This window comes from Schistocerca cancellata, chromosome 9 (genome assembly GCF_023864275.1).
Source record: "Schistocerca cancellata isolate TAMUIC-IGC-003103 chromosome 9, iqSchCanc2.1, whole genome shotgun sequence".
NCBI classification, from domain to species: Eukaryota; Metazoa; Arthropoda; class Insecta; order Orthoptera; family Acrididae; genus Schistocerca; species Schistocerca cancellata.
This window is the reverse complement of record NC_064634.1, coordinates 303,528,584-303,548,715: the sequence shown is the minus strand read 5'-3', so window position 1 is coordinate 303,548,715 and position 20,132 is coordinate 303,528,584. Positions and strand designations below refer to the sequence as shown.

Here is a 20,132-nt window from a genome sequence, read left to right as displayed (position 1 = left end):
TCATTTTGAAGTACTGTGCTGAAAATAAAATAAAGTCATATACCATCTACAAGGAACAAAACAGATGTTATTGGAGACCAAACAGTTAGGATTTTTATGGTGGTCAAACAAATATGAGTACAATAAAATTAAGAGCTAAAGCTGATAGTCTTAGCAGAAAAATAAAATATACTGACGTATGTAGTCTTTATCCTACTGTGCAATTTTATGACTTTTATCCTGAACAACATCCAAGAAAAATACATAAACCAAGATATTATTCTGAAAATTGGTATGGTTTAATAATATGTAAAGTATTGGCGCCTAGAAGATAGCATCACCCTTAATTGCCTGCACATATACAAATCGATAAAAATGAAAAACTGTTGTTTCCTTTTGTGTCAGATGTGCTCAAGAAAAAATTGATAAATGCAGTCACAGTGATGACGAAAGAAGTTTTATTGGAACTTGGACAACTAATGAAGTGAATAAATCTATTGAAAAGGATATGAAATATTAAATGTGTATTAAGTTTGAGATTTTAAAAATAAAAGTAATATGCTGTTTAAAAATTATGTGTAAGATTTTCTGAAAATATAATTAGGAAAACGAGGTGTTGCTAAGATATGTCTTAATTCATTATGGGGCAAATTTGGGCGAAGGTGAAATATGAGTCAAACAGAATATTTAACAAATTTACAGCCATTTAATGAGATACTCTACAATGATCGATTGATAATATAGATACAAATTTTCTTAATGACAATATGGTTCAAATGAAGTTCAATTTCATGGATTATTATGCGGAAAACAATACAACTACAAATATTTTTATTTATTTCACTACATAAAATGCATGGCTTAGATTATATGATATGTTAGAAAAACTAGGAGAATCTGTTGTATATTTTGATACCGATTCTGTGGAACAAATTGATGATGGTGAAAATACTGTGGAAACAGGTTGTATGTTAGGTGAATGGACTGATGAATTAGGAAATAACTGGATTACAGACTGGGCTTCAATCGGTCTGAAAAGTTACTATTATGAGAAAAATCATAAAGAAACAGAGATGAAAGTAAAGGGATTCACTTTAAACTATGACAATATCCAAAAGCTGAATGGCGAATTTACGATAGCATTAATCAAAAGTGAAGGAAGAGATACAGCTATAGTACAGGCAGATCACTAGAGATGATTATACTAAAAATCTAGTCAACAAACAGATTAAGAAAGAATTCTCATTTCAGTATGATAAAAGAGTGGTTGTAGAAAATTATGATACAGTGACTTATGAATATTAAAAATTAAATAATTTATCTATATCTTCTAATGTAAAGAAAAAATTCATACCATATTCCTTATACAACTAGACTAAATTAGTTAGTTGCCTTTTGTTGTATTCTCCAATGTCTAACTTTTTGGTTATAGAGTGAAAAACTTTTAATAATAATGAGTATGCTTGAATGTAATTTTGTAATTTTTTTGCTAAATTATTTATAGGAAAATTATGATTTGCTATTGCTTTTACAGACATAAAACAGAATATGAGTTCTCTATTTCCTCCCTTCTCAAATGTTCTAAAGTTAAAGATGGTTTAAAATATTTGTTGCAAATATTACATTCGATTTGTCTCTCTCACAGTTTATTATTTGTATCGACAAAATGTCAAATTTAAATTCATCCCATACGTTAGACACATTTACAGGGTTAAAATTTAAATGTTATTAAAATTTTATTCGATATAAATGGATACTTTACTCAAAAATCTACATAATGCTAGCAATTCTGATTTGTTTAAAAAGATTAGTGAGGTAGAGGTAAATAAATGGTATTATATTACAGGTTGTGACCGTTTAAAAACTAGATATGGGGAGAAAATTCATATGGAGCTTGATGATAAATTTAAAATTATTTTGCCAGACAGGTTTAATAAAATAATAAGTAACTGGGACTTTCAATTTTTTGAAGATGGTAATATTAAACTAAAGTCTAACGGATTCAAGAGAGCTAAAAATAATGATTGCATATTTCACGATCTAGAGTTCATTGTGTGACTAATTTCTTATTGATTTAATTTTTTATATCTTATCTTGTCTAATTTTTTATATCCTATTTTTGTGGGTGGGTTCAATTTTCTCAGTAAATTATCCAACCTGCCCACTTATTACTGAAACTACATTCTTAAGAAGCTCTTAATGTTAGTACACGTTTTTGGATTCAGCTTTCAGTTGCTACTTGTATGTTAGAACAAAATGCGTTTGAGAACAGCGGTCCGCACGAATATTTGATTGGGGCTGCATGCGGCCTGGGGCCACAGTTTGACGACCACTGTGTTAGAGCGTATACAGAGAGGCGCTCATCATTTCCTGTCGCATACGATCCTGGTACTGGAGGCTTGGTGTGGGGGAACGCAGTTTATTCCAGTACAACACAGGGTCATTCGCACAAAGTATGATGGGCTGCGGAGTGCAAACATAAAATCAGTCCTACAGTGAAGTTCTACTGGGGTCAGAATGAAGTAAAATGAAATGTCGTTTGGCGAGAGCCTCACGGCGGGTAGACCTGATCGCTGGGTGCAAGTCTCCTGAGGTGACGCCACGTCGGCGACTTGCTCGTCGATAGGGATGAAATGACAATGATTAAGACGACACAAACACCCAGTCCCTGAGCGGAGATAATCTCCAATCCAACCAGGAAATGAACTCGGGCACCGTGGCATGAAAATCCGGGAAGCTGTCCACTCAGCTACGGTGGCGGACTGGAGTTTGAATGTCCTCGTGAAATTCGCAAGTTGTGTGGTATGTGTTAACACAACGTAGACCCGTATCGGTCTGCGTCGAGAGGAGACGAGCTCGGCGTACCTGGGTGTAGCAGCAGCATGCCCAGGCGTCGTCGGAGGCCTCGCTTCCAGGTCCGATTTCTGAGGTGCAGTCGGGGCCGCCGACGAGCAGGGCGTGGCCGGAGGCGGCTCGCGGGGGCGGCGTGCAGGCGCGCCCAATGTGCGCCTTGCGGCCGGCAACCGCCCCCGCACCTGCCACCAGCGCACCGGGGGACGGGGACGCCCCCGCGCTCTTCTTGCGCGCCCGCGGGCCACCGACGCCGGCCGATGACTCCCTCACCAGCAGGTGGCGCCGCTTCCACCTGCAGACGAACACTCGTGAGCACCCGTTCTGCCCGTCCTGACATCGAAATAAATGTCCAAGGAATAGAAAAGCAACTGAAATCACTCAACAGAGGAAAGTCCACTGGACCTGACGGGATACCAATTCGATACTACGCAGAGTACGCGAAAGAACTTGACCCCTTCAAACAGCCGTGTACCGCAAGTCTCTAGAGAAACGGAAGGTTCCAAATTATTGGAAAAAGAAACAGGTAGTCCCAGTTTTCAAGAAGGGTCGTCGAGCAGATGCGCAAAACTATAGGCCTATATCTCTGACATCGATCTGTTGTAGAATTTTAGAACATGTTTTTTGCTCGTGTATCATGTCATTTCTGGAAACCCAGAATCTACTCTGTAGGAATTAACATGGATTCTGGAAACAGCGATCGTGTGAGACCCAACTCGCTTCATTTGTTCATGAGACACAGAGAATATTAGATACAGGCTCCCAGGCAGATGCCATTTTTCTTGACTTCCGGAAGGCGTTCGATACAGTTCCGCACTGTCGCCTGATAAACAAAGTAAGAGCCTACGGAATATCAGACCAGCTGTGTGGCTGGATTGAAGAGTTTTTAGCAAACAGAACACAGCATGTTGTTATCAATGGAGAGACGTCTACAGACGTTAAAGTAACTTCTGGCGTGCCACAGGGGAGTGTTACGGCACCACTGCTTTTCTCAATATATATAAAAATGGTTCAAATGGCTCTGAGTACGATGGGACTTAACATCTGTGGTCACCAGTCCCCTGGAACTTAGAACTAAAAACCTAACTAACCTAAGGACATCACACACATCCATGCCCGAGGCAGGATTCGAACCTGCGACCGTAGCGGTCACGCGGCTCCAGACTGAAGCGCCTAGAACCGCACGGCCACACCGTCCGGCAATATATATAAATGACCTAGTAGATAGTGTCGGAAGTTCCATGCGGCTTTTCGCGTATGATGCTGAAGTATACAGAGAAGTTGCAGTATTAGAAAATTGCAGCGAAATGCAGGAAGATCCGCAGCGGATAGACACTTGGTGCAGGGAGTGGCAACTGACTCTTAACCTAGACAAATGTAATGTATTGCGAATACATAGAAAGAAGGATCCTTTACTGTATGATTATATGATAGCGGAACAAACACTGGTAGCAGTTACTTCTGTAAAATATCTGGGAGTATGCGTACGGAACGATTTGAAGTGGAATGATCATATAAAATTAATTGTTGGTAAGGCGGGTGCCAGGTTGAGATTCAGTGGGAGAGTCCTTAGAAAGTGTAGTCCATCAACAAAGGAGGTGCCTTACAAAACACTCGTTCGACTTATACTTGAGTATTGCTCATCAGTGTGGGATCTGTACCAGGTCGGGTTGACAGAGGAGATAGAGAAGATTCAAAGATGAGCGACGCGTTTCGTCACAGGGTTATTTGGTAAATGTGATAGCGTTACGGAGATGTTTAGCGGTTATTTGGTAAATGTGATAGCGTTACGGAGATGTTTAGCAAACTCAAGTGGCGGACTCTGCAAGAGAGGCGCTCTGCATCGCGGTGTAGCTTGCTGGCCAGGTTTCGAGAGAGTGCGTTTCTGGATGAGGTATCGAATATATTGCTTCCCCCTACTTATACCTCCCGAGGAGATCACGAATGTAAAATTAGAGAGATTAGAGCGCGCACGGAGGCTTTCCGGCAGTCGTTCTTCCCGCGAACCATACGCGACTGGAACAGGAAAGGGAGGTAATGACAATGGCACGTAAAGTGCCCTCCGCCACACACCGTTGGGTGGCTTGCGGAGTATAGATGTAGATGTAGATCACACCACATGCTTCTGATCAGCGCTGTACAGTAACAGCCACGCTCGCCTCAAAGTGCACGTTGATCGTAAAAATCGCCTGGTACATTGTGTAGATGTAAAGTAGGACAAAGACCCATCCTCTGAAAAGTGAATTAATCTCAACAAATATTAACCAGGAAGTCAGACAAGGATCTCCATTTTCACTCCCCGTTTTTATGTCTTTAGTGACGCTGCCATAAAAAAAATGGATTAAAACAGGAGAGTACTATTATTGTTAACAATGTTGAAACGGAGCTCCAAAGATCTATATATCTGCGTGGAACATTGCGACGAACACTGAAACGTAACGTTCGAGAGGAAATCCTACTCAAATTATACAAAACCGGAGGAGCCTTGTGAAAACTTTCTCAGTTCTATAGTTTTAAATAATGACAGTATTTGGAATACGTATAGTAGTTGTGATAACGGTATTTGTGTGAATGACGAGAAAACGTCTTTAAAAATGAACCGGACGACGTGAAATAATAACATCAGTTTATGAAGCATCCTTATATACACATTTCCGTGTGTCGAAAAATGTGCTTTGTTCTCGGAATGTTTGTTTCAGCTTGTACGACGGCAGAGGTAAGGGACTGTCAATAGAGCCACATTACGTACGTGTACTACGTGATCAAAACTACCTCAGTAGTCATTACACATAGTGAGAGAGCAGAATGGGGCGCTACGTGGAACTCACGGGTTTCGAACGTGATTGGGTGTCACTTGTGTCATATGTGAGATTTCCACGCTCCTAAACATCCCTAGGACCACTGTTTCCGGTGTGATATTGAAGCGGAAACGTGAAGAGACACGTATAGCGCAAAAGCGTACAGGCCGACAGCGTCTGTTGACTGACAGAGACCGCCGACAGTTGAAGAGAGTCGTAATGTGTAACAGGCAGACATCTATCCAGACCTTCACACAGGAATTCCAAACTGCATCAGGAACCACTGCAAGTACTATGATAGTTAGGCGGGAGGTGAGAAAACTTGGATTTCATGGTCAAGCATCTTCTCATAAGCCACACATCACGCCCTTAAATGCCAAACGACGCTTCGCTTGGTGTAAGGAGCGTAAACATCGGACTGCTGAACACTGGAAAAACATCGGGTGGAGTGACGAATCACGCTACACAATGTGGCGACCCGATGGCAGGGTGGGGGTATGACGAATGCCCGGTGAACGTCGTCTGCCAGCGTGTGTAGTGCCAACAGCAAAAGTCGGAGGCGGTGTATTATGGTCTGGGCGTTTTTTTCATGGAGGGGGCTTGCAGGCCTTATTGTTTTGCGTGGCACTATCGCAGAACAGGCCAACATTGATGTTTAAAGCACCTTCTCGTTTCTCACTGTTGAAGAGCAATTCGGGGGTGGGAATTGCATTTTTCAACACGATTGAGCACCTGTTCATAATGCACGGCCTGTGGCGGAGTGGTGACTCGACAATAACATTCCTGCACTTGCCTGCGCATAGTTCTGACCTGAATCCTATATAACACCTTTGTGATGATTTGGAACGCCCACTTCGTGCCAGGCCTCACCGACTGACGTCGATACCTCTCCTCAGTGCAGCACTCCCTGAAGATTGGGCTGCCATTCCCCAAGAAACCTTCCAGCACCTGATTGAACGTATGCCTGCGAGAGTGGAAGCTGTCTTCAGGGCTAAGGGTGAGCCAACACCATACTGAATTCCAGCATTACCGATGGAGGGCGCTACGAACTTGTAAGTCATTTTCAGCCAGGTTTCCGAATACTTTTGATCACATAGTGTATATCTTTAACTCGACAAACATTTTGTGTTATAGTAAGGACGTTATACCGTAGTAGCAACACGTAAATCACAGCTCAAGACGACAATGACAAATATGTTTGTCGTTTCGGAAAGTATATTCTTTTAGAAAAATCGACTTGTACTGCGGGCCGAGATAATGGGCTACCGCAGTGATCACGATTATTATCTAGAACAATGCTTTATACAAATTATCCAGTTAATAAGTACTTTAAAGGAAATAAAATAGTATTTGTAAGAAATGTATGAACAGGGGTATCTTATTCGTGATTAATAAGTTAGCTTCGTGAAATATGATGATGAAGTTGGGCATCCATTACGCCATTTTGCCTACGATGGTTAAAAGTTTTTATGTTACAATTTTCCACAAATAGTAAGTTTTAGCGCAAATCGGTATGAAATGTCAGAAGACGGTTAAAAAACTTTCCAACAACACTTCATTCAATACTGTGCGATTAGTACGTGTTGAAAAAAAGGGACGTTGACTTGAGGAATAATATATATGATTATAGCTCTTCTGTTTATTGTTGCGTTTATGCAAAAGCTGGGCTTGAATTTCCGACGAAATAAGACAAACTGAATCGTCTGAAACGAAATTTTATTGGACTGACTATTGTTGAACTTGGTGTGTTGCATGGTTTTCCAAATTTTAAGATGTTGTCTTCTGAAATTAGCAGAACTAAAAATAGAAGAAAACTACTTTCTGGATAACAACTAATACTACTTCCAAGAAGAATGGCTACCAATGAATTCTGCAGTTTCATTAGCATCAATAAATATAAAGAATAACATTTTTAGCAACTTTGTTGCAAATAGATACAACATACTATTCTGTGTCAGATACATATGCCAACTAGATGAATCATTAACAAAAATTGACCAGGTACTCGCAGATATAAGCACAGTACATAAAAATATGAGAGTCACGATAGTAAAAGAACAGCATAGACAAATAAACGTTTTAGACGTAATAATGAAACAAAAACAGCACAATTTTTCAGTTAAATCTAAACCCACAACGATTGACACAATCAAACAGCAAAACCTCAAATCGCCCACACTCACAGTAATAAATTTCCCTCTGATACATTTTTCTTAGACTCAACATAGTACAACTCAACACAGAAAACTATCAAAAAGAACTTGAGAATATCAGACAAATATCAGCAAACAGTGGGTACAATAGTAACAATCTTAAAATAAAACAACAAAACAAAATGAAAAGAAATAAATCAGTAAACACGGGAAACAGATTCAGAAACTACAACACAACGTGACTCCACATAGACACTCTTACACAGTGACAAAACAACATGAAACGCACATGGCAATAAGAAAGAAGCCTCACTGTGGAACGCAATGACATTGTTCAGGTCGCCCAATCAGTCTGGGGGGTTAGTACGAATTTTTATCGTTATTTCTAAATTTTTACCACTCAAATTTTCATTTGTAATGTTCGAGTATAATTGCTTGTGGCCTATGTGCCGAGTAGGACAGTCATCTCAGCAGAGGTTGTTTACGCTCGTGAAACGTGCTGACTACGAAAGCACTATGTACAGTTTCTGACAGCCAATAGCGAGCACGGGGGAGAAATCACTTGTAGGATGCTGCTCATTGAAGGATTGTTGGACCGAAACTGGATGCTCTCTCTGGCATTAGCTTTCAGCTTTTGCATTCATGCATCATATGTAAACTGGTTGAGAGTACGTCCACAGATGTGCAATAATAGAGTGTTAAAGAAACGCAATATTAGAGATATGGTAGTTTCCTTCCAGTTATGATTTTTGACACCATTGTTTTAAAGTACGTTAACTTACGCAAAACAGACGTGTAGCAACGTACGTCTCGTATTGGCAAAACCGAAAAACACTGCAAATTGAGGAAGTTTCTGAGTCACGTGGGCCCTGCAAAATCTATCCAAATTTCCACAACTGCCCAAGAACCACACGTTGCGCTATGGACGTGAGAGATTTATGGATGTGAGCACCACATCTTGTACTCTTTAAACCGCGTCTCCCATCCGTAACCGAAAAAATCTGAGCATCAAGAAGTGCACAAGTGATGTTAAACCTTGCTGAAAGCGAGGTTTTGTTTCAGAATTAGAACAGACTCAATGAAGGCGTCTAGACCGTGAAAGAAGTTCCGCATACTTTAGCACTTAAAACCTGCCGTACTGCTTCCTTGTAGGGTCTTTCAGTTGGTTGGTTGGTTGGTTTGGGGAAGGAGACCAGACAGCGTGGTCATCGGTCTCATCAGATTAGAGAAGGATTGGGAAGGACGTCGGCCGTACCCTTTCAGAGGAACCATCCCGGCATTTGCCTGGAGTGATTTAGGGAAATCACGGAAAACCTAAATCAGGATGGCCGGACGCGGGATTGAACCGTCGTCCTCCCGAATGCGAGTCCAGGGTCTTTCAGATTGCTGATGTGAAGTAAGCGACTGTAGGCCTAAGTGTGTGCAGCTGTAAAACTACGCCTCGCATTTGCTGGAATCACTAGGATGCTGTGGGATCTGCCAGATCATAAAGTAAAAAGGTGGAACTTGTTGTGTGCAGAACAGAAACTCAAAACAGCTTTCAGAGATTATTTTAGACAAGATATAAATTGAAGTACACAGCACTGGAAACAAGACATCTCAGCACACTGTGTAAATATTTGAGTCGCTTCAGTACTACTTCTACTTTCGTTGAGAGATGCGCGTTAAGAGTCTTATAATGGTGAAAATATTTTTATGGTCTTAAATGTTTTAAGAGTTTTATGGTATCATATAGATGATGTATAATTAATAATGATAATAATCAAGATGACTATATTGACGAAGCTGTTCATGAAATTTTCTTACGAGTTAAATGCGAATCTGTGATTTGTACCTTTCGCTGTAAGGTAAAATAAATGCATAAATAAATAAATAAATAAATAAATAAAATAATGCTTAGAATGAGTTTCTGCAATCCACAACGAAATACTTGAGCCATCACTTACGAATTATTAATGCTTATTTATTCTAAATTTGTATTTCTTAGCTTGTAGTATTTGACCTTGTTGGTATAATTATTTTATTCAGTTAACTGTCTGGTTATTCCGCTTCCCACTGAAATAGTCATATAAGCCTTCTCTGTTTCAACTTCTTTTAAGAAGTGTGACGATCTTGTGATGCAGAATGCCTAAGGCCAATCGCATACTGAATACCATTATTATACTGCATTAAACTGTGTTTCTTAGTAAGGATCTTCCTTTCGTACAAGTTTCATGTAATTTAGAGCTGAGGTTGTCTTTTCCATCATTATTCTTCCGACGAGGTCTCTATGAAATGCAGTTTACTCTATTAATCTATTCAAAAAATATATAGAGTATTTCAGAAGGAAGAGTAAATATTCTAGATGGTGATAGTATAGATTAGTTCCAACAAAATATTCCAAATAAAGCTTCTCCGATTCTTATTGTTTACAGAGATACAGCTGTTAGAATGTGATCCAAAGGATTGTAGCAGGGAAGGCGAGTGGTCGACTTCGGTTTATTGGGACAATTTTAGGACGGTGTGGTTTATCTTAAAGGAGATCGCATATGGGATACTACTGCAACCCATTGTTGAATACTGTTCAAGTGTTTGGGATCCGCACCAAGTTGGATTAAAGGAAGACATCGAAGCAATTCTGAGGTGGGCTGCTAGATTTGTTACCTGTAGGTTCGAAGAACACACAAGTTATTACAGAGATGGTTTGGAACTCGCATCGGAATAATAGGAGGAATGGCGACGATCTTTTCAAGGAACACAGTTCAGAAAATTTAGAGAACCGGCATTTGAGGCTGACGGCAGGTCGATTCTACTGGCGTCAAAGTACATGTCACGTAATGACCATGAAGATGAGAGACTCCACAGCTCGTGGTCTACTGGCTAGCTTCCTCTGGATCACGGGATGCCAGGTTCGATTCCCGACCGGGTTCGATATTTTGTCTGCCCGGGGACTGGGTACTTCTGTTTTCCTCATCATTTCATCATCATCATCATCATCATCATCATCACTCGTGACAGTGGCTAGGATTGCATTGTGTAAAAATTCGACTTTGTACGGGCGCTTGTTGACCGCGCAGTTGAGCGCCCCACAAACCAAACACCATCATCATCACAGAGATGAGAGAGATTGGCACTCGTACGGAGTCATATGGACAGCAGTTTTTCCCTCTCCCTGTTTTTGAGTGGAACAGGAAAGAAAATGTTTAATAGTGGTGCAGGGTACCCTCCACCACGAACCATACGGTGGCCTGCGGAGTGTGCATTTAGATGTAAACATAGATGCACTGACGGCAAGGGCTGCTGAGCATTGCGAAAGGTGTTTGTAAAAAATTGCATGAAGTCAGCGGAAGGAATTACTCTTGAGTTCCAAAGAGCTTCAGCAGTCCTGATAGCATTGTGGTCGTGTGCAGGGAGTTAAAAATAATGGGGTACAATGGTCGAGCATCTCCTCATAAACCACACATTTCTGTTGTCAATGCTAAGCGACGTAGAGATGGTGTGGAAAGCGGCGCCATTGGACAGTGGATGACTGGAACGAGTGATCTGGAGTGATGAACCACGTTATACTCTGTGGCCGTTTGATGGAAGGGCTTGCGTTTGGCAGCTGCCTGGAGAAGGTTACCTGCCACCGTATATATTGATTGCTGTTAGTGAAGTACAGAGGATGTGGTGTTACAGTATGCGGGTGTTTGTCGTGGTTAGGAAATTTGGAAGTTTGTGGTAAGGTCTTACGGGACCAAACTGCTGAGGTCACCGGCCCCTAGGCCTACACACTACTTAATCTAACTTAAACTAACTTACGCTAAGGACAACACACACACCCATGCCGAAGGGAGGACTCGAACCTCCGACGGGGAGAGCCGCGCGGGCCGTGACAAGACGCCCGTAGACCGCGCAGCTACCCCGCGCGAATGTGGTTAGGATGTGACCCCTTACTGTGCCTAAGAAAATCCTAAATGCGAAAAGATTTGAACACATTTTACAGAATTTTGTACAACGGACAGTGGAAGAACGGTTCGGAGACTATGATTTACCAGCGTGGTAATGCACGCTGTCATAAAGCAGCAGCTGCTGGCAGTGGTCTGTGGACAAAAATATCCCTGAAAAGGAATTGCCTACCCAAAGTCCCAAACTAAACCCAATGGATCATCTTCACTGCAGACCCCAGTGTCCAACGTCAATAGCTTTACTGGTTTCAGCTCTCGAGGAAGAAAATTGTGACATTCCTCCACAGGCACTGATATACCTCACTGAAAGTATCCCCAGTAGAATTCAAGCTAGCATAAAGGAGAATGATGGATACATCCCATTTTAAAGTCCACTGATGAGCTCAGATAGTGTATAAATCTGCAATTTTTTTAAAAGTGCATTCTATAATGAAAAAACACTGATGGAAAAGAATTCCAACATCGAAAAACAATTAATGTAGAAATTTCTGGAGTACCTTTTTGTGGTTAACATAATTAAGTGAGTAACATTGCAAGATCACAGTCTAATGTAAGCGCGAGATAAGCCATTGATAATGTGAAATTCTGGTACATTAATAACCGGCGTAACCGACAAAATATCGAATTCTAGCATGCAAACGTGCATGCATTGTGTCGTACAGGTGCTGGACTTCAGTATTTGGCATGGAGTTCCATGTCTGATGCACCTGGCTGGCCAATAGAGGGACCGTCAGTGCTATTTGCAGATGCTGGAGTTACCCGATGATGTCTCTTACGCCCTCGATTGGAAACACATTTGGTGATCGAGCAGACCAAGGCAACATGTCGACACTCTGCATATCATATGTGTTACAACAGCACTATGTGGGAGACCGTTATCCTGTTGGAAAACATCCTATGGAAAGCTGTTCATGAAAGGCAGCACAACAGGTCGAATCATCAGACTATCAGTCAGGGTGTGAAGGATATCCAGCGAGAGTGCTCCTGCCGTCATACGAAATCGCACCCCAGTCGATAACATCATCAGGTGTAGGTCCAGTGTGTCTTCGCACACAGACAGGTTGATTGCACGTTCTCAGGTGGCCACCTTCTAACCAACAAACGACATTACTGCCGCCGAGGCAGAACCAGCTTTCATCAGAAAACACAACAGACCTCCATCCTGCCCTCGAATGAGCTCTCGCTTAAGACCACTGAAGTCAGAGGCGGCTGTTTGGTGTCTGTGGAATGCAAGCGACCTGCGTCTGATTCTGAGCTGTCCTTGAAGTAACCGATTTGTAACAGTTTGTTGTGTGTGATGCCAACTGCTGCTCAAATTGCTGCTACAGATGCAGTACGATGCGCCACAGCAATATGCCGCTAGTGCCATCTGATAGTCCAGGCGCCGGTCTTCTTTGGACTGTACATTCTCGCGACCATCGGTGCCGGAAATCATTAGAGTTGTAAGACGTCGTGGTCTCCTGACCTTCATTGCTTACATATTCCGCCCTCACAACCATATTTCGCACATCAAGATGCTTCATTCGAACCCAAACTCGATAAGATAAAGTCAATGTTGTATGAATTCATGTAAACGATATGCAAATAACAAGTAAGCGCACCGGGGTTGAAATACTCGAGGCTGGCGTACACACATACATTCCAGACACGACGGTCACAGGAGCTTTTAATTCGGGAGAGAAACCACACAACGGGATGCTGGTCCCTTTGGAGGACGACGCAGCCTATCTACGTTGGGCGGTGACCGCCCGTGGAGCGGACAGCATTGGCCAGAGTGAAAAGGGGGAATGACCCCGTGTTCGGCTTAAAAGCAAATTCCGCTACATTGTGTGGGAGCGGCCAGTCTACGTATTCTTTACACATAGCATGCAGTTTCAGAGATTTTCACAAGGAGACAGCAAACGTCAAACGCCAATGCTACAGATTTCCAGATTGGTCGCATGGAACGAAACGTCATTCTCCCATTTTAGAAGAGCAATGCTGATTGGCAGACGATATTTCTGACGCCTTAGCTGAAGGAGTAATGGAGGGGACCGAAAGATATACTCCTTCACGTCTGGCATGGAGAGGCGCTGTTCTGTTGTCGCTCTTGGAGCGAGGAACAAGTCTCTCCTCAGTACTTCACTGGGAGGGCACCTCTGTCGAGAGCGAATCGAAGTGCGACTCTCTATATTGAATCCTTGCGATTAAGCGTTATTCACTGTGTTGGCCGACACACTTATTGTGCGGTTTGAATGGACAGAGTTATAGTTAAATGCTTGTGAGCGAATTTTTGAGTGGCATCCCGGTGGACTGGTTATCTGACCGTTGTACCACGCCAATAGTTAGACTAGGGGTGAATAGGAATCCTTGACTTCATCAAGGCGTAGGGAGAGTTTGATTGGCGAAGGACAATCCAGATAGAACGAGAGTTATCTTATTTGTCAGCAGTGAGTGGCGCAGACAGCAGTCATCGCAGCTTACGGTATTGTGTGCTACAGCTATTGCGAGCCCCATATTTCCTCCACAACAGTACACTTCACTGCATTTCACACACGACAGCCTCGACTGTACCTAGCAACATTCTAAAGGATAATTATTCAAGTCGAGTAGGTGCACCTCTCAGCCATTCTGCCAAGTCAACAACCATCTTAAACTTTGTAGAGAAATTTCATTAGCGAATCCTTTCCCTGAGAGGTAACTTCACATTCCGAAAAGGACCAGGATATAACTTGTTCAATTCATAACTAAAAGTGTCACTGTGATTTCTTAGAATTTTTGCAAAATAAATAATAACTTTCGTTAGTTTCATGTTTTTCTTACACTAACTAGCACTACTCCAGTGCCCAAGTATCCCACTAGTTACGTAAGAAATTTTGTGATTTTTTGTGTCATTTCCTTACAGCGGACGACTCCAGAAGATATTTATTTCTGAAAGGTATTTCTCTTTAGAACGTTAGGAGCGTCTGCCTGACTTCTGTAGCAGTGTGGGGGTGGAAATTGCATCTTGCAGGAGCCACAGGGTAAAGGGTACATCTCAGATTAATCCGTCGTGCACAGAAAATGGCGACCCTGCCAGAAAAGGTAAAATAGGTAAGCTACCAGGATAGGGAAGTGTCAGGATAGTTAGGTACAGCAGGTCGCAGCAGTAGGACTTTGAAGAACTTTCTTTCATGTATTAAATAGCTATTTGCAAAAATTGGGATCAGAATAGATACAGGTAGTGAAGAAAGCAGAATTGTAGGGAAAAGGGCGTGCTTTAGTGTGTTGGAAAATTCTGCATTTTTTTACTATTTTTGTGTTGCTGTTAGGGCATAGAATTTTCAGGTGATAGGCACAGACGCAGAGTAACGCAGAGACGCAGTGTGACGCAGCATCATATAAATTAGAATTAAGAAATAACATTTTTCTCCCTTTGCAAGCACACAGGTGGAGATTGGAGACTGCAGCAGAGCAGACAGAACATTAGCCGAGAAGTCACGACGTTGTTGTTGTTGTTGGTTCAACCAACTGGTAAGTGGTCGTACAGTTTTGTAGATAGGGTTGTGGTGTGTTGAAAGAATTTCCATGTTAACGAGAGCACAAGCCAAAAGGTTACGTGAGAGACAGCAACTAGACAAGATGGGGGAGAATCAACCAGACAGACAGCAAATAACGAGCTTATTGAGAATAGGACAGAAGGTGAACCTGAGAATAGGACAGTCGGGGAGCTGCAGAATCAGCAGGCTCAGTTAGACTGGGATAAAATTGAGGAAGATCAGACAGATGGGAATCGAAGGGATGAGAACATCGAATTTCCAGAATACGAAATTCCAGGTAGGGCACATTCTGAGCCAGAAATAGGCAGCCCACGTAGGAAATGGCAAAGATTAGAAGCGAAACGAGCACAGGAAACGTGTTTGTTTGCCGCATATTCAGGTACAGAATACGCGTCAATACAGTCAATGAACCGGTAGTTAGCTAACGTTCAAAGACAAGTAGACAGTGAGGAAGAGGGGGAACATTTAGAATACGTCGATCCTATCGTACACATTCTAAATAGGCTCCCACCAGCAGATACAGAATTTTGCGGAGTTACGACCGCCACGACAAGGTTCCGTAACAGACGCAACTATACCTGCAAACACAAGACATACACAACAGAGAGGGCATAATGCAGAGTTGTTTGCGCCACATAACGGTTCAATAATGACAAACGCAACTAGTCCTCAACACAGACAGCACGGGTTACTGCAGTTATCAAACTTAGAAACGCCACAGCATAGCCCAGTCAACGACGTAACTGACCGAGTAGAAGACAATATGGTTCAAATGGCTCTGAGCACTATGCGACTTAACTTCTGAGGTCATCAGTCGCCTAGAACTTAGAAATAATTAAGCCTAACTAACCTAAGGACATCACACACATCCATGCCTGAGGCAAGATTCGAACCTGCGACCGTAGCGGTCGCTCGGTTCCAGACTGTAGCGCCTAGAACCTAACGGCCATTCCGGCCGGCTAGAAGACAATAGATCGAGAATACACAGTTCAGCAGAAGGTAGTGTTACAGGACAGGACGCGATCATGGAGATGTTACAAAAAATGAACACTAGTATGACGAAACAGAATCAAGATATTAATACACAGATTCAGGATATTAATACACAGATAATGAAACAGTATCAGGAATTGAAACAGGATAATCAGGAATTGAAACAGGATAATCAGGCTATTAAGACACATATCCAACAGGTTCAAATCCAGATGGAAGAAGGGATCGCCAGAATTTATAGTCAGATAAACAAAGACGCGAAAGAATCTAGAGAAAGAATTCAGGTACTAACACAAGGTCAGCAGCAATTACGCACTGACGTGGACAAGGTCAAATTGGACATCGTAAACGTTGACAAAAAGGTGGAACGTTATACGAAAAAAGCCACTCGAACAGCAATACAAATTTCGGAAGAACAAGCAATTCAAAGCAAGGTCGCATAGGTTGCACTGAAAAAATATGATCAGTGGATCAATAAAAAAGAACTTAAAAACAAAGATCAGTTTGAAAAGCTTAGAACAGAGTTGATATAAACTATCGAAGAAAAGATCGAGACCGATTACACCTGTAGCGAAACAACTGACGCGTCAAGCATTAATTCAGTGCACGAACACGCGCCGTCTAAGAAGGTGAAGTAGAACCAAGGCTAGACGTAACCCTCGCGCAGAAATCGAAACAGAAAACCCCGATTAAAGTAATACATGACATGCCACAGGACGATGCACAGTACCTAGAAAAACGGGACACATACATTCAGCCGATACCAACCGAAAGACAGGCAGCTGAACCAGTAAATCCAACGACACAACATAATAGCAGCACAGGTACTATACCACGAACGACGAGAGTAGAAACACACGAATAACATTTTTGTTCACCAATGATACGATATGACGCGGATATGAGTCAGGAAATTGAGAATAGGCAGACAGGCAGTAGGTTACCAGAGAATAAACACGACGACACAAGCAGTGGCAGATTATTTGAGTCCATGAATCAGCCACAAACCGGATTTATGAGTAGATATGATACAGACCACTTCCTTACAGTCAGAAAATTTCAACAATTCACGGAAGAAGGCGGTAGTTTGCATGCACGCACATTCATCCACCAGTTTCAAGTAGGCTTACCAAACCATTGGAGCGTAGCTCACAAACTTAACTTCATTTGTGCACACTTGTCAGCGTCAGTAGCAGAGGTGATGCAAAAGATCGCGGCTACCTGTACGCCTTACCCACAGTTCAGAACAGCATTTCTCGAAAGATATTGGTCCAAGGAGGCGCAAAACAAAATTAGATACGAGTTACTTCAGATGACACCATATGAAAACTCAGGAGAGAAAAGCGTGGTAAAAATCTTTGATACAATGGACAAAAAGAATCAATGCCTAGACAAACCATACAGTAACGGAGAGCTGATACGTCTATGTAGAAAGAAATTACCGGTAAAGTATCAGCAGGCGACAGTAGGAAAAAATGAAAGTACCGAAGAATGCAAAGAGGTCTTAAGGGAACTTGAATTTATGTTTAAAGAAGACGAGGTGAAAGAAAAAACAAAGGAAAGGGAACAGCAAAAGGAGAGGACTAGGAACGAATATTCCAGTAATAATAATAATCGTAATCGTAACACCAATAATTTCAGGCAATTTAACAGACAAGGACAGTGGCACAATGGAGACAGTTGGCATAGAAACGATAACCAGAATAATTGGTACCGAAATAGGAACGGTAATGGACACTCATACAGTGGCGGATATGGGTTTAGGAATCAAAATGCCAACGATCAAGGGTACTTTGAAAGAGGTCACGATGTTGGGGGGGGGGGGGGGGGGGCCTTATGGGCGCTCGATGTTAGAAACAGCAACTGGCGAGACCAGGGCGCGAGTAATTACCGAGGAAATTATGGTCCACAAAGACAAGAACAACACAGCATAGGGAAACCAGAAATAGAAATGAGGCCACCAAACACTGCAAAACGTAAAGATTGAATTGAAAAATTGCGGAAGAGGTTAGGCAACCTAACGTCCACCCTATCTTATACTAATCACTAAATAATAGTTAAATTAATAGAATCAACAAAATAACACATCAATTAAAAGAAAGAGAGAAACACTACACACTAACAATCTCTTGTAATATGCACACAAACAATGAATGGTACACAACAATTAAAAGAATGAAGAAGTGGTAGGACATAATTACAATAAAGAAAAGAAATCATATACATACAATAATTTTTGCCACTATCAGAAAATTTTTTGCATTATATAAAATCAGAATTTTTTTGTAAATAACAAATATATGTAAAACAAAAATTGTAAATATTTCCACGCGTCAGAGGGACATCGCCACCAACACCAATCACCAGCTCCCTTAACACCAGATGCTTCGAGATAGCGATGGAGAGGGTACAGACATGTTGAGAAAGCACTTTGGGCAATAACAACAACATGAAGACCAACGCCACACTGGAAATGCAGGTTGCAACCAGGTTGGACTTCGGGAGGACAACGCGCAGCACGGACATTTCATATGTCACGTCACTGCTACACAACGGAAGAGAGTGGGGAGAATCATAATACGACGAGACGACAATGGAGGTACAAAAAATCACTAAGATCTACAAACTCATCAAGTAACAGTTGGAAAGGCAGTCAAATCCCACAAATCCTATATCACTCCTACACTAAAATTCACATATTCCTAGCTCAAGAAGAACAGAAGAATGCAATAAAGAAGAGAAGAACAGAAGATGCAAGATGAAGAAGGGCAGAAGACAGCAAGATACCTTTCTCTCATATCCTACAAAGCAAATTGCCACAAACGTCTTTCCATAAACTCTGAGGCACAGCAACTACTACAACCACCTCTCCAAAAATAAACCTTGAATCTTCAAACAAATACAAGCGAATGGCAAACGGAATATTAAGTAGTACCAACCAACATTATCTAGAAATTGATTCAGCAAAATGAACATTATTCTCCCTACCACATCATCAAATCACCGAACCAGGTGTGAAGTACCAAGACGTCACAGCACAATATTGGGTGACGATCGACGGTAGGCAACTACAATCATCGAACAGCCATACCGCCCCAGGTGTGACAGCAAAGGATTACCAAGACATCACTGTTTATGCAGTAAACCACAGTCATCATCATCGGTTAAAAGTACCACTCCATGATGACGATGTCAACAAGTAAGACCCGGCATTGTAGGCTAGAGTGCTTCTCTCATGATTTGTGACACCCATACAAATGAGTCGACGCCTTCCAGTATTTCAGTGGGGATCGTCGAGCACAGAAACTGACGCAAGAAAAAAAAGGAAAAGACTGATATAACACAAATGTAGAGTTAAGAAAATGATATATTTGTAAAAGTACCTTTTTCCTTTCTTGTGAAAGTAATTATTTTTATTATGTATGTAAAGTCCACAATTTATAGATACCTTAAACCTTCTCTAAAGAAACTTAGTTAGTATAGTTATGTAATCTCACAAACTCATGGAAAGTCTGTTTATTTCTTTTATACGTAAAATTAGAAAAGGATTTATGCAGGATTTTTCTTCTTTAAGTAACATTCAAAAACACCTTTTGGGGTAATAATATTAATACCGAGGATAGAATTAAGAGGAAACGCTTCTTCATTCTTACAAAAAAAAAAAAAAAAAAAAAAAAAAAAAAAAAAAAAAAAAAAACCAGTGACACCTAAAGAAAAAGATAATGCCTAAATAAATAAAACAAAGTAACACAACAGAGCTTTTGCGAGCATTTACACAAAGGATAACTAAAGAAAAGAGATAACCACACCAAGACATAATACACTGTACACTTACGAGTTTAAAAAAAAAAATTAATATTGTAAAAACAAATTTTTGGAAATGAAAAAGAAAAACAGTGACACGTAATAGCAACG

The 20,132-nt window shown here is 41.4% G+C and overlaps 1 protein-coding gene across 1 annotated transcript in view; it reads right to left on the bottom strand.

Annotated features, from left to right (window-relative positions):
• LOC126101371 (uncharacterized) overlaps nt 1-20,132 on the bottom strand; it is a 422,171-nt gene that overhangs the window by 46,909 nt on the left and 355,130 nt on the right. The window contains exon 9 of the mRNA XM_049912038.1: nt 2,845-3,124. Coding sequence (XP_049767995.1) covers nt 2,845-3,124 — 280 coding nt within the window. The remainder of the gene's footprint in view (nt 1-2,844; nt 3,125-20,132) is intronic.